At 35.1% G+C, this 24,602-nt stretch overlaps 1 protein-coding gene across 2 annotated transcripts; it reads left to right on the top strand.

The window, feature by feature from the left end:
* Positions 1-859: 859 nt before the first annotated feature.
* Positions 860-17,762, top strand: LOC109092120 (mitogen-activated protein kinase kinase kinase 5-like). Of its 2 annotated transcripts, none has more exons than XM_042741388.1 (28): positions 860-1,393; positions 1,481-1,620; positions 2,548-2,735; positions 2,840-3,008; positions 3,477-3,583; positions 3,690-3,860; positions 4,823-4,935; positions 5,301-5,460; positions 5,790-5,940; positions 6,090-6,194; positions 6,394-6,443; positions 7,318-7,413; positions 7,838-7,928; positions 8,657-8,790; positions 9,409-9,536; positions 10,957-11,093; positions 11,198-11,303; positions 11,391-11,548; positions 11,906-12,101; positions 12,725-12,887; positions 13,000-13,168; positions 13,305-13,487; positions 13,973-14,078; positions 14,193-14,433; positions 15,176-15,303; positions 15,774-15,862; positions 16,001-16,077; positions 16,852-17,762. In XM_042741388.1, the coding sequence occupies exons 1-28, from the start codon at positions 1,063-1,065 to the stop codon at positions 16,946-16,948; spliced, it is 3,984 nt and encodes a 1,327-aa protein (XP_042597322.1). In that variant the 5' UTR covers positions 860-1,062; the 3' UTR covers positions 16,949-17,762. The 2 variants fall into 2 exon arrangements, with proteins under 2 accessions (XP_042597322.1, XP_042597323.1); XM_042741389.1 differs by having other exon boundaries at positions 15,176-15,294.
* The last annotated feature ends 6,840 nt before the right edge of the window (positions 17,763-24,602 follow it).

Genomic DNA, 24,602 nt, shown 5'->3' on the forward strand with positions numbered 1-24,602 from the left:
TGGGCCAAGAAGGCAACTACTAGTTATCTGTTCTGTAGTGTAAGTTTGTTCACAACGTCTGGAATAAACACTAAACGAGTTGTTTCGTTTCTTTTATTTATCTGAACAGGTTATCAATAACTAAAAAATACTGCAGAAATCATGACCAATGAATTGCAGACTAAATATAAAATATAATAAAATTAATAAAACATTATGTAATGTTGCGATAAATAAATAAAAGTACAGTGAAGTGTATATCATGTATTACAGGTCACTTTTCATTTTACATAAACACCCACACCATATTTATATTCTGTACTCATTTTTCATTACTCTTATGTTGACTGCATGATGTATTCAGTTAAATTATATATTGATTTTATTTATATTGTCCACTGGATTTAATTTCATGGTTAGTATTTCAGTTTGTTTTCCATAAAGATTTTCATTTTGAGATGCATTTGTATATTGCATGTTATTTCACATCCTTTTTCTTTTATTTATTTATGCATATATTTTTTATTATTTTATTTTATTGTATATTTATTTAATTTAGTCTGTTAAATGCCTTCATACTATACATGTGTGAAACAGAGTACATTGTTGATAAAAATAATCTCTGATGGGTGCATTGTTGTGAGATAAAAAAGAACAGATATTTTCATTTTTATCACAATTTTGCTTTATGTGTGAAGGGAGAACGGATTTTTAATATTTTCCTTTGTTTTGAAGGTCACAATAAAACTCTATTTAGAGTTATTTTAGGTTATTTTATTATTTTAATTTTTCCAGACCAAGGGTTTTTTTTTTTTTTTTTTTTACAAACAAACAAACAAACATTTGTGTGTGTGTGTGTGTGTGTGTTGTTTTTTTGCAGCGTGTTGCAGGCAGAGGTCGCACAGCTGTGGAGCGCGACACGAGGGGGCGGGGAACCGGAGGAGGGCGCGTCTAACAGGATCCTCCTCAGAGTCTTACCTGGAAAAAACTACAGGAATACTTTAACGCCATAGTGAAGGCATGTCCAGGACGCGGTCACAGGATGATTTTTTAATAAGCTAGGCACTATTTTCGACCTACACCATGTATACGACTGAACGCAGGCGCATGAGCCTGCACGAGACCAAGAGAAAGGATCCCGTGCGAGTTTCAGCTGGAAGTTTATGGCAGGATCATTTGGCTCTCGAAATCGGCGGCGGGAGTAAAGGCGTAATATCCCCGCGGAGTCGGACCAGGGCTTTATCCGTGGTGTATATCACCGTTGACGACGGGACTGCGCCTCCAGCTGAGGCGAATCTTTCACTGACATGTCTTAAAGAAGCCTGCGCAGACGCGCATGCGGTGCTCAAGAGCATTTCTTTTGAGCGCGTTGCATTGGGCACCACTGAAATTCTGGACACTTTCTACAACGCAGGCAAGTTGTGGCACGTACACATCTGGGATTTTCAGGAATATTTCCAAAGTGCATTTGTAAGCGGTTGTTATTTATCTCCGTGTTTAGATGTTGTTGTGGTGGAGATGAATAACACCATCTGCCAGCCGTCTCTGTTTTATCACCTGGGTGTCAGGGAGAGTTTCAGTATGACCAATAATGTAATCCTGTACTGTGACAAACGAGAAGACGATCTTCAAGTTGTGAAGGTAAAACACAATGCACACAAAAACATCCTTCAGAAAGTGCAATGTGGTTTTCGAAAGTCACTATGAAGTACACCGGTGCTAGTTGCCACACTTTATTCCATTGAATATTTCTCAGTGTGAGTATGTTTTTGAATGTCAGTTTCTGTGTAGACACAAACCTTAAAGCCTTGGTAAAAAAATAAAAATAATAATGACAAGGGTGTTGTCATGCTATATGAGGTAAGTTGATATAATGGGACCTTCCATTTAAACACTACTACTATTATGAAACACGAAATGATTAATAAATGGGAACATTCATAAATATCAATCCAATATTTCAGGCAAAACAAGGTGCATTTTTTAAAATAAAATTATGAAGTATGTTACTGTTTAACCCAAATATTCATTTATTGTAAATACCCTTTTTCTAAAATACAAATATTTGTGACTTGCTTTCCAGTATTTGTGTGTTTACACACACACACACACACACACACACACACACACACACACACACACACACACACATATATATAACTATTAATATATATATGTGCATAAATATAACTATAAATATAACTTAAGTTTGTAGATTTATTCTTCCAATAAGACAAATAAGAAAACAAAAACTTTTCCTCAAAACACAGTTTGACATTTCAGTTCTTCATTAGATAGTTGACTTGTTTTATTATTTAAATTTGTTGGTTTTACCAACAGATATTACAAAATATGATGATATTGATATTTAAAGCACTATTGGGATAGTAGAATTTACAAATAAAATAGCAATTTAAGTATTTATTATTTAGATTAAACATTACAAGCATTTGTATGATCAGACTTTCCACTCTAAACATTATAGCTACTGAGTGACCGTCCTTGTCACAACCTTCCTTGGTACTATATCATATGTTTTCATCTGGTCTTCTGTATTCTTCATTCTAGGAGCAATGTGGGAGCTACACTTTTATTCCATATATGATGTCACCACAAGGTAAAGTATTTGCCTGTGATGCCACACTGATGAGGGGCATCAAAGATTTCCTTCATTCCAGCTTTAAAATTGATTCCCTGCTGACCCCTCTGGTGGATCGACTGGTCAAGTTGCTGGAAAGTGTTCACATTCATTCTAGGTAGGAATGTGATGTATTTTTGTGCATTCTTTTGCTTGAAGTCACTTGCTAGATGCTGCTTTCAAATCGTCTTAATTAACATTTAGCACACTCTTGCCTCATAGCGAATACCTCCACGAGGCAATCCGCAGAGAGATCCGTCTGGCCCGAGAGCATTTCACCGGACAGGCCCTGAGTCAGGAGCTGGGCCGGATCCAGAAGCGCCTGGACTCGGTGGAGCTCCTGAGTCCAGACATTGTTATGAGCCTCCTGCTATCTTACCGGGACATCCCAGTGAGTTACTAGGGTTACATATGCACAACACTAAACTTTCAGTTACAAACACAGCTAATATGAATGAACACATTGATAGCATACTGTGTAGTTATTATATTATATAAACAAACAGGCTTTTTTATTATACATATGCAGTATTTTTGAATGCACGTTTCTGCCAGAATTTCTTTGTATGAATGTTTTGATTGTTCCTGTGATGCACACCTGGATCTGTTTAATTATTAATGAGATCTAGAAATGAGATCTCACTGTCCTTTATATAATAAATCATATAGTAAACATTAAGTGATTGTTTCCTGTTTTTGAAGATTTTTTATGCTGTTCTTTTTAATATATGCATTTCCTTGTCTACCCAGAGGAATAAGCGAGATTATTTGACTTGGATGGTTGTGAAATATTAGAGGTGCCAGCCAAATGTGTGAATAATTCATTGAAATTGAACTCTCTTTCTCAATGTGATTCAAGGACTACGACGCCATAATAAATCTGGTGGAGACCTTGAATAATTTGCCCATGTGCATGGTGACAGCACATCAGAACATCAAGTTTCAGTATATATTTGCACTGAACAGGTAAACTTTTTTTGTTGTTGAAAATAATTTAATACACAAAAACAAACATCTATTTGAGAAAATATTAATATTGTTCCCTTCAAAACATTTTGAAATGTGTTTAAAGGAGGAATCACCCTGGTGACCGTGCCAAGGCTTTAAAGCTCATTTTACCCATCGTGGAATCGGGGAGCACCGTGGCCTCAGATGTGTACTGCCTGTGCGGGCGCATCTACAAGGACATGTTCCTGAGTTCGGGCTTCAAAGACACAAACAGCAGAGATCAAGCTTGTTACTGGTGAGTCATTACAAATTACCCTCTTGATCGACAGAGTTGCCACGTGACTGTTGAGCTTTATGTCTGTTGCACACATTTATAAACATCCACTTCACTGTATAGTCCTATGGTAGGATAACATCTGACCTAAAATAATGCAAATAAAAGTTAATAATCCAGTGTTTTGCACATGCTTCCAAAACCTGTTCAGTAGTTTTGTCTTGCTTTCCAGTACAAATATGCAAATAATCTTAAAACAAGATATTTTTATTTAAAAAAAACTGCATAAGACTTTAATATTAAGACTTGTTATCAGAGAAGATTTTTTTCCTGTTTTCAAATAATTAATACATTTTTAGATAATAAAAGAAAATATTTTTTTCTTGTTTTATACATAGACCTCACTAAATTTTGTAGAATTTTGTAAATTTTATTTTATTTTATCAAGTGCATTCATACAGTATGTCACAAATGAACTTTTTGATGGTACAGTATTGATGGTACAGTAAAGTGTCAAGGGGTAGATGTATGCTTTAAATAATAGCAATAAAAAAAAATAATTTCCAATATATAAAGAAAATACTATTTTAATAATAATAAAAGAAAAACATTTCTTATTTTTTGAAATGTGAACCGTACTAAATTTTTTAGATTTATGCTTTAAACAAACAAACAAACAAAATACATAAAACTGTGCAATGGGGTAAGAAGAATAAATTAATACCCTAATACATTCCCTGAGACAAATACATAAATATAATTTAATAAAGGTTTGCTTCTCATCTGAATTTGTCTGGTTTAAATCATGTTCAGATATTTTCTTTTACTAAAAATGAGAGAATTTTTTAAATAAAATTTTTTTCTGTAAATTGAATCACTGTGGTTCAAGCAGAGATGCAATCATGTATGTTAAAGTGTTTGTGGTAATGCTAATTTTTTCTAATATTCCATTCTTGTGTTTCTACCTATATGTTGTCCTGTAGGTATGGAAAGGCTTTTGAGATTGAACCAACTTTGCACTCCGGAATCAATAACGTTGTGCTTCTGATAGCTGCTGGGCATGAATTCGACACCTCTATTGAACTGCGGAAAAACGGTGTGTTTGTGTGTCCCTCATTTAGCTTCCCTGCTCTGGTTGTGAGCACTTTAAACAGTGAGATGCGTCATGGTTTGGTCTACATATCTTACACAGTAGTGCTTTGTGGGCTATGGCATGGTCTTTTCTGTATAGTGGCCTACTTGTATGATACAGATGCTTCAGGCATTGGAACATGAATGCATGATGACACAAAATATGTGTATAGAGAATGTGAGAAAGTAACAGTTTGAGGTGGTTAAACAGGTGTTGCCTTGTTTTCGCACTTTACTTGCATGACTCCCGCTCTCCATTCATTTACCAAACAGATAGAGTTTTTGAGTTTTGGTTTATTGAGTCATGGTGTTTTTTTGTGCATTGTGCAGGTGTCACACTCAGTAGCCTGCTGGGCAGGAAAGGCAGTCTAGAGAAAATGCAGGACTACTGGGATGTGGGTTTTTATCTGGGGGCTGGAATCTTGGCCAATGAGCACAAGAAAGTCATTGAAGCTTCTGAGAAACTCTACAGGCTCAAAGCACCAATGTGGTGGGTAAAGGAAGTGAATGTTTATTTAGCTTTATTTAAGGTAGTGTGAAGTAAAAAATGTAAGTTATTACTATTAATGAATATTATTGGAATGATTTTCATTTATTAAAAAAAGATATTAATAAATATATTTTTACAGAATAAAAACTCTTTAAAAATAAAAAAAATAAAAGTGCGATTCCAAATTGATTTTATTTTTTCATTTAAAGCCATAAGTTTTTATTTATTTAGTCATGAATAAAAGTAGTATCACATTATTTTAAAAATATTCTGAAATTATTAAAACCCACTAACTGACAAACCTAAATAAGATTTCTCCCTAAAAACAGGTATGTTGCATCCATCATGGAGACATACATACTGTACAAGCAGTTTGCCAAACCTCGAGACGTCAGTCATCCTAAACAGGAAACTGTGGACTTTTGGATGGAGTTAATGGTGCAGGCATGCAAGCCTACCGTTTCCACAGCGCGCTGCCCAGTAAGACTGCTTCTTTTCTCCCTTCTCATCGGTACAACGTTTCCCTACTGCGCTAGAGACAGCTTGTTTCACTTAGCTTCAACACAAAATTAAAGGAAAGGCCAAAAAGGTGGAGACATAAACAGACTCAAAATATATATATTTTTTAGGTTCTGATTCTGGAGCCCACTAAAGTCTTCCAACCTAGTATAATAAGCGTAAGTGAAGAAGATGACAGCCGTACAGTGCAGCTGAGACACGTCACTCCACTCGAGGTAAACACCCTTGACTCTTGATGCTTTTTGCAGTGTGTGTTGTCACGCAGTGGAGTTTCCATGTTATTAAATTATTTATGTGATGGATAGGCATCATTTAACATGACGGAGGGCGGAGTGACCCGATGCTTTATGCTGTAAATTTCAGCATTGTGTACATGTCTGTGGGAGTGTAATGTGCTTTATTTGGCTTTCCCAGAAAGGTCTTCATGAGTGGACTTTCCCAGCATCTGCGATTCGTGGAGTAAGGTACTGTGCGCTTATGGGAATACTCTCATTTCCACAATTTTTTTTTTCTGTTTTCCATTTCCGAGCTTGCAGTAGTTTATAATCCCACTAGGGCTGCTCTGTTTTGGCCACAGCCCAGTGAGTTTCTCTGAATAGGCCCTTTTTTAAACTTCCTCAGTTGTTGCTTGGCCTGGTTGACGCCTGTTATCCTCTTTCCAGCTTTTCAGCTATAGGTCGATGTCTCTTTCTGTTCTTTTTCTTTCTGTTTTTGTTCCTATTTCCAGCCCTTAGGGAAGCAGGCATCTTGTTTAGAGCTCATGTTGCAAAATAAACGACACTGGATGTTAATATTTAAGGTCACATTGACCCATAGTTAAAAAATAATTTCAGTTATGCATAAATAGCTCTAGGAAGGGTTTGTATTCCTGGTAGGATTAGTATTTCCACACAGGTGTGCGTTATTTGTTTATCTGAACATGATTCCATTTTCTGAGGCATCTTAACTAAATGAAATTTGTCTGGGTTTTTTATAAAGTGTTGTATCTGTCATTAAAAAGTTTTAGAGTTGCAATTAGCTGTTCAGTCATGATGTCATTTTGTAGGCCATCCTGGAAGGCTTATTTGCAATCCTGCTTAAAATGTAAATATTTGATTGACATTATTTAAAGAGAGTTTCAAATGTTTTATATAACAGATGTAATTACATATTCACCTAAAACTTATTGAATTTTAAAACCATTGTGGGTTACATCACTACAACAGTTGGCAGATATACATATATATGTATAAAAATTATTTTACTTATAAATTCCCAAGGGAAACCACAGAGTTTTAGGACTTGTTTTAGAGTTTTTTTGGCTTGTGATTGAGAATGCCTGTTATTCCACTTTTGCAGCATCTCCAAGTTTGACGAGCGGAGCTGCTTTTTGTATGTCCTGTACAATTCGGATGACTTCCAGTTGTACTTTCCCAGCGATCTTCATTGTAAAGGGTGAGCTCCTCCCATCGGCACATCGCTTAAACCTGCTGCCAAGGACAACATGAGGGAAAAGCTCCAGTGTCATGATTGTTTTGACAGAGAATGAACTCTTAAAAGATTATGTTCTGTGAATTTGTTTTATGAATAATCTGAATCTAATCTTCAGAGGTGCTGCGGGCACTATTCACTGAGCCTTTAAATTACATGTCATATTTTTTCTCATGTATCCTGTTGTATCAGGTTCAGTAAGTCACGTTTGACCTCATTTTATGAACTTGTCATAGTTCCAATAAAATAAGCATTAAGCGATTATGTAATGGCAAAACGATTAAGTGCATTTTAACACCATTTTTGCTGAAATATCATGTGTCACCCTGAAAGAGATTTTTCCATTGAACATATTCTCAAACCCTATAATTTGTGTGTTGCTTGTCAGGTTCTGTGATTTGGTCAGCTCTCTGTTGCATCACGCAGAAAGTCCCGTGGAAGATTCCAGTCCGATCAGGGGAGGAGAAGGAGATTTAGAGGTGAGAGAAATCACCATGAATATCATATAACCTCTCATTGTTTGTTCAGGCTAGTAAACATGCTCAGCATTAGTGAAAATGTGCACTTGGTTGATTAAGCAGCTGTTTTTATCTTTTCCTTGATATACAACCCTTACAATGACTTCCGCTGATGTAGATGTAGCTCATGGTAGAACTGGATGATATTATTGAGTTGAATAGACCTGTGATATATTTGAAAACCTCCTTAGTTTAGTTTTGATTAACCAATTAGTTGGTTAATTTCTCATGGCTTGGACTGTGCCAGTCAGGATATGTAGTGTCAGTTGATTCTGCTATTTTTCTGTTTATTACTGTGAAGCTGCTTTGACACTGTACTGTATCTGTAAGTGCTATAGAAATAATGGTGACTTGACTTGACATTTTATGGTCAAATAGTTTCCTTCAATGTGAATCTTTCCAAATGCGGCTTTCCATTGCATACTATACTGACAGGCAGTACCATAATGCAACTGTGATTTCTTTAGTATTGCCATAACTCCACGTTTAAACCTACTTCCTGCTGTCATGTGTTCTTAGTGCCAGTTTAGTACTTGCTGAATATAGCAGTTGGAAATTATTTTTTTAAAATGTTTGTCTCTTATAATCACAGAGGCTAAACTTATCTTTTGTAGCATTATTAATGTCTTTGCTGTCACTTTTGATCAATTTAATGCATCCTTGATGAATAAAAGTATACATTTCTTTAGTACATCTATGAGAGGAATGAGAATGGAGACAAGGTGGTGCTGGGGAAAGGAACCTATGGAGTGGTGTACGCTGGACGGGACCTCAGCAATCAAGTGCGCATCGCGATCAAAGAGATCCCAGAGAAGGACAGCACGTATGAACCTGTTTTTCCATTGCTTTCATTTTTCTAGTGGAATGCATAATTTGGAATATGCTTCTTATCAGTTTAGATGTAAGTTTGTTTAATTTATTTGAGCTGTATCATGAAAAATTAAACAGATAAAAGATAAAATAGCTTTGTATGTACTACGTAACAATGCACATAAAAAATATACACTCTTAAAACTTGTCCAGTTTTGCCACACAAAATTACTATATCTAATCTAATATTATATAAAATCTATGAATAAAATCTATGATAAAATTATGTATAATATGACCTTTAAATTTAACCTTTAATAGAAGATTTACATCACTTCTGAACTGTGTATACATTGTTGATCTGCTTCAGTAGAAATTCAGTGTTTGTTTGTTGACCTCTGACCATGTTCAAAGGTCCCCACGGCCCAGTGATGTTTGTCCGCAGGACTGATGCTTGTTTAATCTGTTCTCACATGGACAGTTAGCAGATGTCTTGTGCTTAATCGTTTTAACCAAATATGCCCATAAAACCCTTATGATTGTGGTCAGAACTGCATAGCTTAGATGATCATAATATTTACTTTTTGTCTGCCATTTTGGTCTCTTTTTTTTTTTTTTTGGCTTTTCTTAGCTACTCTCAGCCACTCCATGAGGAGATTGCCCTGCACAAGAGGCTGAAGCACAGGAATATTGTTCAGTATTTGGGATCAGTCAGTGAGGATGGCTTCATCAAGATCTTCATGGAGGAGGTTCCTGGAGGTGTGGCGTGCTTTGCTGATTGTTTTCTGTCATAAACTTTTGACTTTTCCTTTTCGATGACACGGGGAAATGTTGATTTTTGTAAAGTCTATTGGAATATCTTTGGTTCTAAGGAAGGGTGTGTTGTGTGTAATGTTCACGTATGGGAAGATCTCCAACTGAGAGTGTACTTGAAATGTGCTATACCAAACAGCACAGACCAGTTTAGAGAATCTACCTCAGAGTTATTTATGGGTCAGTGACGTAACACTCATTGATGTGTTTGGTCCTACACCTCCTATATGAAGACTATACATAGACTATCCTGAGTCATGAAAATAGTGTAGCAGTTTGTAGTGAAGTAGTCACTTTAAAATATTATTAATATTTGACCAGCTTTAGTTTGCCAATGTCAGAAAACTGGAAATGATATCACTGTAGTAGATCTTTATAGCAAGATCAGTATACCCCTTAAAAATGACAAAAAAAAATCTACTTTTACATGTTCAGTTTGTCAGATGGTAAAACCCCTAAAAATCTAAAAATATTCAAAATAAAACATTCAAATCTGTCAAAAAAATAAATAAATGTTTGCCTTGATAAATACTGTAAGATGTGCACACTCACATTGACTCAGTAAAAAGTAATATTGTGAAATATTATTACTATATTTTTAACTAGTGCAAGTTAATAAACTGAAAAAAAAATCTTGTAATCTTTAATCAAATTCTGTTAATTTGCTTCTGCTTTGGGATGACATTCCTTCTCTGATGACAGCAGTTTGACAGCTTTTGCAGAATATGCTTAACCACACCCTTCCAATTGTTAGTTTGCTGCGAGTAAGAGATGAGAGGAGGAGCACAAAAATAAAACCCCTCCCTCTATTCAGTGTTCCGTTTCAACTGGAAATACGTCACCATACTGAAATAAAATCAGCAGCCACTTCCCGTTCATGCAGACTTTAAAAACAATTGTGCTGCTTCAGATTTTTGTGGAAGCTGTAATACGTTTTTCTCAGGATATTTTTTTTTAATGAATAGAAGAGTTAAATTTAATTTTTAATAGAATCATTTAATTTTTGTAATGTTATAAATATTTTACTGGCCCTTTTTGATTAGTTTAATGTGTCCATGCTGAATAAAGGTATCTTTCTCTTAAAGAAAAAAAAAAATCCTACATCAAATTTTAGAACTGTAATGTATTGACATTTATAATTTTAAGTAATTTAACCTTAGATTGTTGAAAACAGAGCATTAAATCAACAAATACAATCATTATTATTATTTTTTTTTTTATATTGATGCGTTTAAAAAAAAATCATGATTTCTTCTATTATCTATCTATTGCATGACTTTTGACATTTTATATTTATTTATGTGCATGTGGATACAGAGTGTATGATTTTTAAAATGTATTCACTGTTTTTTTTCTTCCTTCACAGGAAGTTTGTCCTCTCTATTACGATCAAAGTGGGGGCCTCTTAAAGATAATGAGGCGACCATTGTCTTCTATACCAAGCAGATTCTTGAAGGGCTGAAATATCTACATGACAATCAGATCGTCCATAGAGATATTAAGGTATAAATGGATGCCAGAGCCGCCGTTGCTTTCAGATTGTCTGTAAAAAAAAAAATTCAGCTGCAATTTTCATTATCACATGCCATTACTTTTCGTCTCACCAGGGTGATAATGTTTTGATAAATACATACAGCGGACTGCTCAAGATATCAGATTTTGGCACTTCTAAGAGACTAGCAGGAATCAATCCATGTACAGAGACGTTCACAGGTGAGTCTTCTAGTGCATACTTCTCACATTACATTATGTACTTTTGTGTGTTTGCTTTTCAACTCCTCCTGATTCATTCGTCCACAGGCACTCTGCAGTACATGGCTCCAGAAATCATCGACCAAGGTCCTCGTGGCTATGGCAAACCGGCTGATATCTGGTCTTTGGGTTGCACCATCATAGAAATGGCCACAGGGAAGCCACCCTTTCATGAGCTGGGAAGTCCTCAAGCGGCCATGTTTAAGGTGCTGCAGGTTTTTGAAGCAGGGATCTGAGTGTTATTTTAAATGAACTGTGAAATGTATTTACATTCTATTCTCACATTCCCAATTGACTTCATGCTCGATGCATATTTAATAGAGTCACAGTTAGGCCAGACAAATAATTAGTATGCAAGAGGAAGGCAGTTTACACTAATGTCTGCTATAGCGCCAATTGTGGAAAAGACTGATGCTGCAAAACTGCTGCTGTTATGAATTATTACTGGCACATTTTTTTGTAGCTAGAAGTGTTTGTGTTTGCATGCTTGCTTGAGTTTCAGGCCTAAATGTTAATATCTCTTACAAAGAATCTCATCAGGTGTAATAACTGTCCCCCTGCAGGTGGGCATGTTTAAGATCCATCCCACAGTGCCTGAGTGCATGTCAGAGGAAGCCAAAGGCTTTATCATGTGCTGCTTTGAACCCAACCCAGACAAGAGAGCCACAGCTTCAGAGATCTTGAAAAACAGCTTTCTGAAGGCCAGTACCAGGAAAAGGGCAAAGCCTCAGTCCGACAACACTCTGAAAGAACCTGTTGGTGAGCTTGTAGAACCACATCTATAAATCTCTGACACTTTAAAACCAACAGCTTTAAATTGGTGTTTCTTAAACAATTCTTTTCACACTCACTTTTTTGGTCTACTCATGTCCAGCCATGTTTATTTGTAATGCAGAAGAAATCCGTTTTTATTTACTTATTTATTCATAGTAGTATTAATTTATAAGTCTATTATTAATTTAATTATTTTATAAGTTAATCATTCATATTTTATAATTAAATAATTTATATGATTTTATTTATTTTTAATTATTATTTATTTGTATATATTTCATTTGTTTTATTTCATTAATATATAACTGATTTTTAATTAAAAAATAATTATAATATTTGTCCTCCAGGCATTTGAAAAATGAGGACATTTATAAAAGTTTCCCAGGCAGTTTTTATATGATCTTAATACAACCAAAAGGAAAATAAATGTGGATAAAATCCCCAAAATAACCCCTGAAAATTAACCCCAGGACATGAGAGTGCTAAAGCTGAGTGTGATAAATTTGAAGAAACACCCACTTATGAATAATGGCTTATACATTAAAGTAATGTGATATTAATTACTGGATATTTGCATATTTTGAGTTTATATGGTCATTATATTGTAGGAGACTTTCATAGGAGCATGTCCGTACCCATTGCATTGCGTGTGGAGAACACAGATGCTGAACACATGGAATTGTCCTCCTCTTTTGATCTAAGAAGGACCACTCCTGCCTTCAAAGGAAATGACATGGCTGAAAGTCCACCCAGCTCCAGCAGCTTTTTGGCGTGAGTCCATGCATCAGATCCCAAATTCTGGGAATTGTATATTGAGAAATATTCTTCCAACACCTGAAATGTCTTATTTGCCTTCATGCTGTATGTATTTTTCTGTTGATAGAGTGCCAGATGAGCCTCAAGCAGACATGACCACAAGCCCAGCTGGTTCTGGAGAGAATCTAGGTCTGTTCATGCTGAGAAAGGACAGCGAACGGAGGGATACGCTGCATAGGATCCTTACGGAGTACATCAGCAATGTAGTTCAAAACATTCAGGAAACGCTGCCTCAGGTACATTCTCACACTATTGTGTCACATGAGATATCTGATGTGGAATGCTGTCACACCACTAGCGCCCTTTCTTAAATGCTTGAATGATTCTGAATTGAGACGTGTGTGAATATTTGCCTTTTATTCTGTCTCGCAGGCGGAGGAGCCGTGCATCACCTCAGATCACATCAGCCAGCTGATTGGCTGCCTCCGAGAGAACATCCGCTCTCCAGACAAAAGGCACCTGACTAACAGCCTCCTGACTTTGCGCTCCAGCCTGCTGAATACCTCTGTGCCTCTCAGCAGCCTGCAGGCGGTGCTCTTTAGCTTCCAGGATGCAGTATGTTCATTGCTTTCAGTTTGCGTTCATTTCAGTAAGCCTAAATCAAACTAAAACTAAGAGCTAATTAGCAACATTTGTAATTACTAAAAAGGCAATTATTATTATTACTATTACACATACAGAGGGTTAGGGATTTGTTTTAAAAATCAGTTTTTTTAATAGATAAAAAAAAAAATTATTAAATGTTAAACTCATTTTACTTCTGTGCTCTATACATATATGTATGTATGTATGTATGTATATATATATATATATATATATATATATATATATATATATATATATATATATATATATATATATATATATATATATATAGATATATATATAGATATATATATAGATAGCAAAATTATATAACAGGCATTTTAGCATTTTTATATTACTAATTAAAAATTAAAAAAAACTTGTACACATATTTATTTACTCATAAATCTTACCTTTATAATATAAAAATGTATATGTGACTCTTGTGTTTGTAGGTGAAAAAGGTTCTGAGGAAACAACAAATAAAACCTCACTGGATGTTTGCTTTGGACAACTTGCTGAGGCAGTCTGTACAAGAGGCTATCACGGTTTTGCTCCCAGGTGCATAAAGGACACCATTTCAATTAAAACCGTAATCCCATATGCTTTTTTTGCTTCCATGAATCTTCTGTTACCTGCATATCTTCATTGCCATCCCTCAAAATCCCTTTTCAGAGCTCAGGCTTCAGCTACAGTCATCATTTGAAAACGAGGAAAGTTCTCCAGAAACCGAGCAGCCCAAAGAGGCCGCTTCTGAAACAACCGTCACCCCCATCACAGAGAACAAAGAGCAATGTGTTATCAGTCAAAATTCTGAAGAGGGTCATGCCAAATGCAACAATCTGTCCAGTGAACTCATCTCTAGCCACTCCTCACTTGCAAAGGAGTTATCAGAACTTCGACTTGAGTCCAGGAGGTATTGAAAACCTTTGCTCTCTCTTTTGTTGTCAAACCTCACAGTGTTAAATGCATAAAATACTTACATAATGTACACTACCATTCCAAAGTTTGAGGTCCGAAAATAGTCATTTATTTATGTAAAGTAAAATAATAATTTAATTCAGCAAGAATGCATTAAATTGATCAAAAGTGAAAATAAAGGCATTTGTGATTATTTATTTATTTATTTATTTATTTTAATAAATGTTATCTTTTGAACATTCTAATCATTATCAGAATCCTGAAAATGTATCAGGGTCTCCACAAAAAAAAATATTGATAATATGTGACGTGAGTAAGTAATAAAAATTATTTCTGACGGATTAAATGACATTGACGACTGGAGTAATGGCTGCTGAAAGTAAAATATATTTTAAAATATAAAAATTGGAACAGTTTTTAATATGTAAAAAAAAAAAATTCATAACATTACTATTACATTACTGAATTTTCAATCAAGCATATGAGACACTTATGCTGTTATTCTTACACTGTTACTTAGTGTTAGTCTTAGTAATTAGTCTTACACTATTAAAAAACTGATGAAAAAAAAACCTTTGGAATAGAAGTGTGTGCATAATGCAAACACAACTATAGACAAGCATTCATCTAAGTACTGCAGTTATCCAAGCTTTATTTTTTAAAGTAGCCAAAAGAGGGCGGTAAATAAAAACCACACTGATTTTATGCGGTTATGAATTGTTTGCATTGCATTCCAGGTTGCTAATTCAGCTGAATGAAAAAGAGAAAGAATTCCAGGAGCTTCTGAGGAACTCTCTTGAGGCCAAACAAAGGCACATCAACGCCCTGGAGATCAGGGCTGTGTCTGCAGCGGCAGGTTGCTTAGGTTTTTTCAACTATAGCTTCTGAAATAAGCACTGTATTTACTACTGAACAATTGTTTTTAAACTTCTTCCTCCATATGAGAGAAAGTTCTCTCCGGAGGCAGTCAAAAGGTGTGGCCATGGAGCAATATGTGTCAGAATTATTCACATCCACTCCACATGCCACTGCTTGTCTTTAGTTCTGGGAGGAGATTTTGAGACTCATAGAGAACACACCCTGTATTCGCTTAGAACTGTTACTCAATTTCAACCAACCCAATTTTATGCCTTATCCTCAGGGCTTGTGTTTTCACAAAATGTACTTCTATAGTTATAATCCCTGTTCTGGAAGTGTTTTAGAAACAATATGTTTTGTAGTGACCAGTTTTTTAGTAATAGCTTATGACAGTAACATTACTGTAAATATGCTAATTATGCATCCATAGTAACAGTGTATGTAGCCATTGTGTGATATGTTTATTCTTTCCCACAGATAATAAACCTTCATACCATAATGCTCACAATGCTGCTATGGTGCGTTGGTTAAGAGGTGTTCCAGTGGATGAGAAAACCATAGAAATAGTGAGTGAAAATATGTTGTTGTTTTTTGCTTTTGATCACAATCTTTGGTTTGCTAATTCGTTTTTATAGACTTCTAATAGTAAAACTTGGCTTAAAAGCATAGTTGATAGTGATTGCCTGTTCTTGGATTTCTTTAAGCTTGTTTTTCATGAGTTTACCTTGGACAGTCTTCTCCATCTCGCCTGCAGAGATGATCTGCAGTACTGTGGCATCAAGTAAGTACTGAACAGGAATAATCTGCCAAGGTGCAGGAGATATAGTTAAAATTCAATATTTCATTAAAGAAATCCTATATGTGAGCCTGGACCACAAAACCAGTCATAAGGGTCAATTTTTTCGAAATTGAGATTTATACGTCATCTTAAATCTGAATAAATAAGCTTTCCATTGATGTATGGTTTTTTAGGAAAGGACAATATTTGGCCGATATACAACTTTTTGAAAATCTGGAATCTGAGGGTGCAAAAAAATCTAAATATTGAGAAAATCGCCTTTAAATTTGTCCAAATGAAGTTCTTAGCAAAGCATATTACTAATCAAAAAATTAGTTTTAATATAGTTACAGTATGAAATTTACAAAATATCTTCATGGAACATGATCTTTACTTAATATCATAATGATTTTTGGCATAAAAGAAAAATCAATCATTTTGACCCATACAATGTGGTTTTGTGGTCCAGGGTCACATATACACTGCTGTTCTCTGCTTTTTGGGATCTGTAAAAAAAAAAATGTATGGTTTTGAAAGTAGCTCTTATGCTCTCCAAGGTTACATTTGTTTGATTAAAAATACAGGATGCTTATTTATTTATTATAGTTAGAAAGCTCAAAAGAACTGAGGTTATTAGAAAAAAAAAATCTTCACTGTCACTTTTGATCAGTTTAATGCCTTGCTAAATAAAATTGCTAGAAAAACATAGTGATAACAGTCTTTTGAACGTTTCTGTATGATGTGTAGTAAATCTGTGTTCATGCTTTTGTCACTCAGAGGCGGGATGCTGTGTCGTTTGTGGGCTGCCATCTCCAAGCAGAGGAAGTCGCATCTCAGTCCAGTCAAAGAGGACAGTGAAGATACCATTCTCTAACAGACACAAATGACTCTCACTTGACCAGTTTTTACATGTTATGAGCTCAGTGAGTTTGCAGTTTTTAGAGTCTGTGCCTTTTTTTGGCACTATAATTTTATTTCTAAGCCTGGCGCAAAAAAAAACACTACAGTTGAAAAGTTTGGGGTTGGCAAGATCTTTTAATGTTTTTGATCCTTTGCTCTTCCAGACTGCGTTTATTTTAGTAGTCATTGCTCCATACTTTAGTGTCATGTGATCCTTCAGAAATCATTCTTATATGCTGATATGATGCTCAAGAGAAATGTATTATAATCAATGATGAAAATGATTATAGGTTGTGCTGCTTAATATTTTTGTGGAAACATTATTTAAAGAAGAATAAATGTTTTGTAACATTATAAATGTCTTTACTGTCACTCTATAAATCAAATGTGTGCTTGCTGAATAAAACATATGTTATTTAAAAAATAATAATTTAATGACCCCAAACATTTGAATGGTAGTGTACAATCTCAGAATAGTTTGAGAACATTCAGTCTCTCAGATGTTACATTTTAACAAGAGATTCAATATATTTTTTATGGATATAAAGTTCTATAATGTGTGAAATATTTATGCTAACACCATCTGAAAATCAAATGTTATTGTGCAGGGTATTGAGTTCTATATACTGTACAGGGTACGAAAATGCTGTATTTGTATTTATGAATTGTCTGTTCTAAATACTACCTACCCTTACAGAAGAAAGCAATTCTTACAACTAAACTAGAAAAAAGTAAGCTAAAATGTATTAATTTATTTTAGAAATAAAGCTTCATTTCTTTCTTGTTCATTTTGAATGGTCCTTTGCTATAAATGCAATTTTGAACACCGAATATTCCAAGTAATTCTTCAATTCATGTGAAATAATAATAGCTACAAGAGAATAATTAATTAGTAAATGTTGTTAAAAATATTTTAATATGGAGTATAGTATATTGCACCGGACAGGACGTCAACTTTCCAAAAATGTATTTAATGTCAACTATTGTTTGTTTGATTTTTTTTATGCCGGAGGAAAGATGTTGGTAATGATCTTGTCATATATGATATTACAGTATATGCAAACCCAGCCACACAGTGATAGACGGACAATACCTGCTAAACATCCGAGTAACCGTATTAGCAATTCACTTTTTGTTCTTGATGCATATTTAATGAAGCCAGATTTTTGACAAGCTTTCTTACGTCCACATTATCTATCTGGACGACTGTGCATTTCATTTCTCAAATTATGTTATTTTAGTTGTATATGTAGAGGCTGCTGCAGAGGTGCAGTATCTGAATACTTTATGAACATGTAAATATATCATTTTATGAGAGACCAAAACGTCTGCGCACACAAGCATCAGTAACATCATTTTCCATTGTTAAATCTCACTGACGTTATTCACATTCCTCAGAGATGTGTTTCAGTCCTTACTTGCAATACAAAGTGTGTGTCAAGTGTGGGTTTGGTAGATGGGTGGCTCACAGTCATGTTTGGAAGAAGTGATGCCATGCGCTGAAGCTGATCTAACAGTTCCAGCTGTGCTTCCTTCCATGTTTCTGAACTGTTTATGTTGCCTTAGCAACAGCTATTACATCATCCTCAGACTGCTGCCTCCTGGTTGAGGATCAGTTTACCACATGGAAACTTCCTTCTTTTCCCTGATATGTCTGTGGCTGTTTGCACCTTTTTTGGTGCAGTCAACCACTTCGATGATCAAGCAAGAACATGAAGGTTTTAATCACCCAATTTATCATAAAGGATATGAGCTAATCAGTGGGATGGGCTTCTCTAGTCAGTCAATGAGGCATACCTTGCATTTTTTTCAATAAAAGGCTGGAATAAATTACACATATTTTAAAATCTGGACAGATTGTACACATAATACGCTTGCAGACTTTGTAAATGGTTCTTTATTAAAACTGGGCTGATCACACATTATGCTCTCCGAGAAAAAAAGGTACAAAAGCTGTCACTGGGACAGTACACTTTCAAAAGGTAAAAAGGTGTACCTGTAGAAAGGATACCACCCCTGTGACAGCTTTAATATATTTTTTTTCTGAGATGCAAGCGATACAAGACACATTAAAACAAAACATGTTCTAAAATCAGCACAAAATCAAACATGTTCATTCGACTGGATGGATTCAATGGTCAGATATCCAACTCTTGACTGCCTAAAATCTGCTGGCTCTGGAGGAGAGACCTTATCTTCCAGACTGCAAATCGGAGCAAAAAATCTGTACAGAAGTTGTGTATTCCAGCCTTAACTGGCATGACAAATAACCGGGAAGTTGTCAGCATATTTGTTGCTGTAATATATAATAATACAGATTTTGAAATAATTTTGAACCTAATTCAAAACTTTTTGTTGTCTGTCATTTTGCTTTAAATCCCATTGCAGCAAACAACGCTAGTTGAATTTCAGTTTGCCGTATATTGATTATACATCAATTGCTTTTTAATGACTTGGCAAGAGCAATGACTAGCAGAGCATAGCTTGCCCTTGAAATCTGTTTATAGTCCAGGGCTCTCCATAGCTAGTGGTGCTTTTCAGCAGGTGGAGCAGATGTCACTGCTTTGGCCAGAGATTTTGATGTTAACTGAACAGGATTTGCTTCTTCCTTCCTGTTCTTTTTTTCTGTGTATGTTATTGAGCTCATTCTGTTCTTTTTTTTTTCCTGTCAAGACCTCTTTATCTGTGTCCTTGTGAAGACTGGTGGTGCATGCGATCCATTAAATAGGGAATTCTGTACAGGGATTATGGCTTTCGGACTAATTTCATTCTGTTAGAAGGAGGATGTTCTTTTTCCTCAATGAGATTTTCCACCATTTTGAATAAAGCTGTCTTATCACTGCTCTACAGCCTCAAGTTTTCTGAAACTGTGCTGTGGTCCACATTATATGAAGGATTGACATTTGGTGAATGGATAATAACTGTTAGATACTCATTTGACATGGAATTATGCAATGAATTCTGAAAAAAAATCAGTGATATTTTTTACTGAAGGAGAGAAGAGAAAGTTTCAGGGTTTCGGTCACTATTCTTCTTCACTCGTGAAGTCGTGTTTGTGTATGCAGTCATAATCGTAAAGACTTGTTCCAGAGCATATGTGACCCTGGACCACAAAACCAGTCATAAGTAGCACAGGTTGTAGCACTAGCCAAAAACACATTGTATGGGTCAAAATTATCAACTTTTCTTTTATCCCAAAAATCTGGATATTATGTAAAGATCATGTTCCATGAAAAATATTTCATAAATTTCCTACTGTAAATATATCAAAACTTAATTTTTGATTAGTAATATGCATTGCTAAGAACTTCATTTGGACAACTTTAAAGGTGATTTTCTCAACATTATGATTTTTTTGGACCCTCAGATTTCAGCTTTTCAAATCAGCTAGATATTGTTCCTATCCTAACAAACCATACATCAGTGGAAAGCTTATTTATACCACAGCTGTATCTACTGCAAGGAAGGTACTCACTGCATAAAGGTTTCTTGCAAGGCGGCAACAATTAAATTCTTTTTAAAAACGCTGTCATTCAAATGTACCAATAGGCAATTTTTCAACAGTGAAGGACATTTTAAAGAGGAATTTAAGCTTTTAAACTGGTCCAGTAGGGTCACAGTGGGCCATTCACCCACTCTGTCCCCTTTTCATTCTCTCTTTATCTTCTCACTAAGTACAATGTTTGTCATGGTAATGTAAGGGTCTTTGGGCGGATCTTTGGATGGTGGAGTAGGGGGTGGGGGCCACGTGAAGGTGTAGAAGGGCAAAAGGGGGGGCTGTGGTTTCTGCAGTGCAAGGTTCAATCCATGGCTTTGGAAAGGGGTCCAGAGGTGAAGTGTGGGGAGGCGTGAAAATCTTTTGCATTTTCATATTTGTGGTAAAAACAAAATGCAATTGTATGCATATGGACATATGCATTTATTTATTTATTTTTTGGCTAATTTTGTTTAATGATGAAAGTTTAAGATCATGAAACAGGTAAAATGAACCCCTATTCTGTAAGAAAAAAATAATCTGAAAAAAAGAGATAATGTCTTTGCAGAAAATTAACAGTACTTTCCCCATTAAGTTTACTCACATTTCCTTTAACTATAAAACACAACAAAACACATTGCAATTCCTTAATTGAAAATACAGGTAAAACATCTGTAGAAAATCAATATAGAAAATTCCTTTATATTAACCATGGTACATTGGGCCACATTTTTATAAACTTTTCTTAAAGTATACCTGGGGCAAGAGTTTTTGCAGAACATATAAAATATGGCACTTATATCTTTTGATTATTATTATTTTTTATTTATTTATTTATTTTTTGATAAGTGTGTCATGCATGTAAAAGTTATGTATTTTGATTATTTTGTAATAACTGACAAATCACATAACCGAATCTCCAAATTCCACTACAGCAATGCTTCTGTATTTTATGCGCTTTGTACTCTGCACAATGACAATAAAGTTGCATCTAATCTAAAAAATAAATAAACATTAAAGTAACTCCAGATATTATTCTACTAACTTTAGTGAGTCAAATAGCCTGTGTGGACACAGCTTTAAATGCAATCCTGATAAGAAATCTCAGAAAGATAAAACACCCCCAACCTCCCCCCCCTCCCCAATACAATTAGGACATAATCTGCTAAAACCTCAACCACATAAAAAAAAGAAATAAAGTGATCCTGTAGATGATATGATGCAGGGGACAGCAGCAGTTAAAAATGCACAAAAAACAATGCAATTTTCAGATGAATGATTAAAACTTTATCACATACATTTGTTACATATTCATACTTGTAACATATAAGTGGAACTCACTTGAATTTCTACATTTTATTTCAGCTAAATGCAAATGGTTACTCAGTAGGTGTTTCACATGCAAAAATTATATTTATGTTGGTTGTTGCCTCATTATGACATTTCATCCAACAAGTGACCTCATTTTGTGAGGCACATTTATAAATATTTACCTTAATATCATTTTACATAATAGAAAACCCCTTTGTGATAATCATAACTTTGTATTGTTTAAATAAGTTTAATAGAAACAACTTTGTGGTTGTCTTCGCCCACATTTTACAAAGAACATCTCCCAACCTTATTTAAACTTGCAACACACATTCCCATTGTGACATTGTTTAATATTGGTTTACATTACCTCACTTATAATATCTAATGTCATGCAACATTACACCAGAACTGTGGCTAACTGGAGACAATTATTTCAGACAAATGACACAGCATGCTGACTAACTGGTTCCTCGTTCTGCTGCGCATTATGATCTCTAATAAACAAAGTAGCCTGATTCATTTGACACAACATTGTTTTATTTATGATCTGTCAACCCCATCCTGTTGCTTCCCATCTGAACTCTACAAGGCAGGACAGACTTTAGCAGAAATGTTTCAAACAATGAACAGATGAGACTGCCCAGGCTTCTTCTCAATGCGTCATTCTCTCACTAACTCTAATCTAAAGTTGGCTGATACTACGTTCCTCACATAGAAACACACTTATGAAAGACTGAAGGTCTATCTGGGTGCATTCTGGGCATTCCTGTTATTGTGATTTCATTAAGGGGCCACTGATGACCCTGACCATGCAGAGATGCTGACCCTTGGGTTCTGCAGGACAATGGACAGGCTTCTCCAGACTGACTCTATTGAACCTGAGCCTCGCCAAGCATATAAAACTAAAGTTTTAAGCCCAGTGTCCAAAATGGGTTGCAATGGAACAAACTGCTAGATGTCAAATAACAATTGAACTGTATTGTTTAGATACTTTAACAATTTTCTTATTTTTAGGAGGCATGAGAACAAATTAGCATTGAAATATATCAGTATACAGTATAAACAGAATATTTTCAGCTAAGTTTGAATCACATGCAACATAAGTGACTCTTTGGGTGTGGAACATTATCCACAAAAACACATGAAACAGAAACATAAAAAAACATTTATTAAAGATTTCTTTTATCACATGTTCGTCTCTTGACAATAAAAATACTTAAACCATATTTCTCAGGCTTCTCACTCAGTCTAATTTCCATTTCTAATTTTGATTTGATCATATTAGAGCTCTATTGTGTCCTGTTTACTCCGTGGTTGGATGTCCCTCACAGTTCAGCCTCTATTCAGCTATCAAATTCAACAAAGCCATTAGAAAATATTGCCCAGTATGTGTTAAAGTTTGTGTACACCCACAGAGACATAAATATTCTGTGTATGTGTGCGTGTGTGTGTGTGTGTGTGTGTGTGTGTGTGTGTGTGTGTGTGTGTGTGTGTGTGTGTGTGTGTGTGTGTTCACATCTTTAGTTCACACATTTTCCATAATGAAATGCTGTTTGTATTTACATTACCAGCGTAATCACAAAACTGTCCTCAATAAAGCAAATCTGGACTATTTTCTGCTTTGTCACACATCATTCATTCTTCATTTTCAACTCATAAGGAAGCTTTTGAGTAATTCTTTTTTACATTAGTGTCCTGCTTAAACAGTGCACGTGAAGAACATAAGGTCACTGAATAAAGGGATTTATTTAGTCATTTAGCAGACGCTTTTATCCAGATTTTTGGTTAATTTTTGTATCTTTTCATATTAATATTCACATCTAAAGCTTTGCAGGATGAGTCAGCTTTAGAATGAGGTCTTTTCAGACTGTAATTATTGGCAATAGTATAGAGATGATGCTTTCCATATAAATAGAAAAGGGTTGTGTGGCATTTAACATTAAATTTAGAAAAGTTGTTTAAAATCCAATTCGGTGAAGTTGAATGGAGATAGCAGTTTAATTTTGAATGTGAGGAAGCAGAATTTAAATTCTTTAAATTCACAAGACTAATTTAAGCAAAGTTTGTCAAGACAAAACGTTTGCTACCCCTGTTTGAAAGTTTTAAAAACCTTGACATTTAAAACATAGATAGATAGATAGATAGATAGATAGATAGATAGATAGATAGATAGATAGATAGATAGATAGATAGATAGATAGATAGATAGATAGATAGATAGATAGATAGATAGATAGATAGATAGATAGATAGATTGATTGATTATTGGGGTTCCTGTCTCCAAGTTTCTAACTCCCCCAAACCACTCTGTCCAGTTGCAGTGACAGGTGGCTCTTGGGGGGGTTTGTGTTAATACAGGCCAACAGCTGCACAAAGGAGCCCCACTGGTCTTTTCGGGGGACGGGATGTCTCCTCTCAAGTGTGCCATTTGCACCTCCCGATTTCACTCCTAAACCAACCCCCCCCCCCTTCCCTATAGCGTCCACTCTTATCCTCTCTTGAACAGATGCCAGCTGCACTCTACAGGTGGCAAGCAGCTTCTTAATTCATAAGATTCGGCAAAACACCTTTTTTTCCCCGTTATCATTGTTTTGCCCCTCAGGATATATTACGTCATGTTGAACTAAACATTATACTTTTTGTTTGAATAAGAAACTGATTTATTTTGAAATATGATTGTGACATCATGTTATGAAATTTTAATAGGCCTAGGCTATATGTTATCTAATCTACACCATCATAACAACAAAAACTTAAATAAAAATATGTATTACAAACACCAATTTCTATACTGCATTTATATGTTTCCTTTTGAAACAGGACTGGATTTTGAAGGTCT

Source organism: Cyprinus carpio, chromosome B16 (assembly GCF_018340385.1).
Source record: "Cyprinus carpio isolate SPL01 chromosome B16, ASM1834038v1, whole genome shotgun sequence".
Taxonomy (NCBI): domain Eukaryota; kingdom Metazoa; phylum Chordata; class Actinopteri; order Cypriniformes; family Cyprinidae; genus Cyprinus; species Cyprinus carpio.

Bases quoted from the DNA above. Each gene is read 5' to 3' on its own strand.
- LOC109092120 (XM_042741388.1), top strand. From the start codon at position 1,063: ATGTATACGACTGAACGCAGGCGCATGAGCCTGCACGAGACCAAGAGA. The intron at 2,736-2,839 runs GTAGGAATGTGA...CTTGCCTCATAG, and splicing joins AGTGTTCACATTCATTCTAG to CGAATACCTCCACGAGGCAA. The intron at 9,537-10,956 runs GTGTGGCGTGCT...CTTCCTTCACAG, and splicing joins CATGGAGGAGGTTCCTGGAG to GAAGTTTGTCCTCTCTATTA.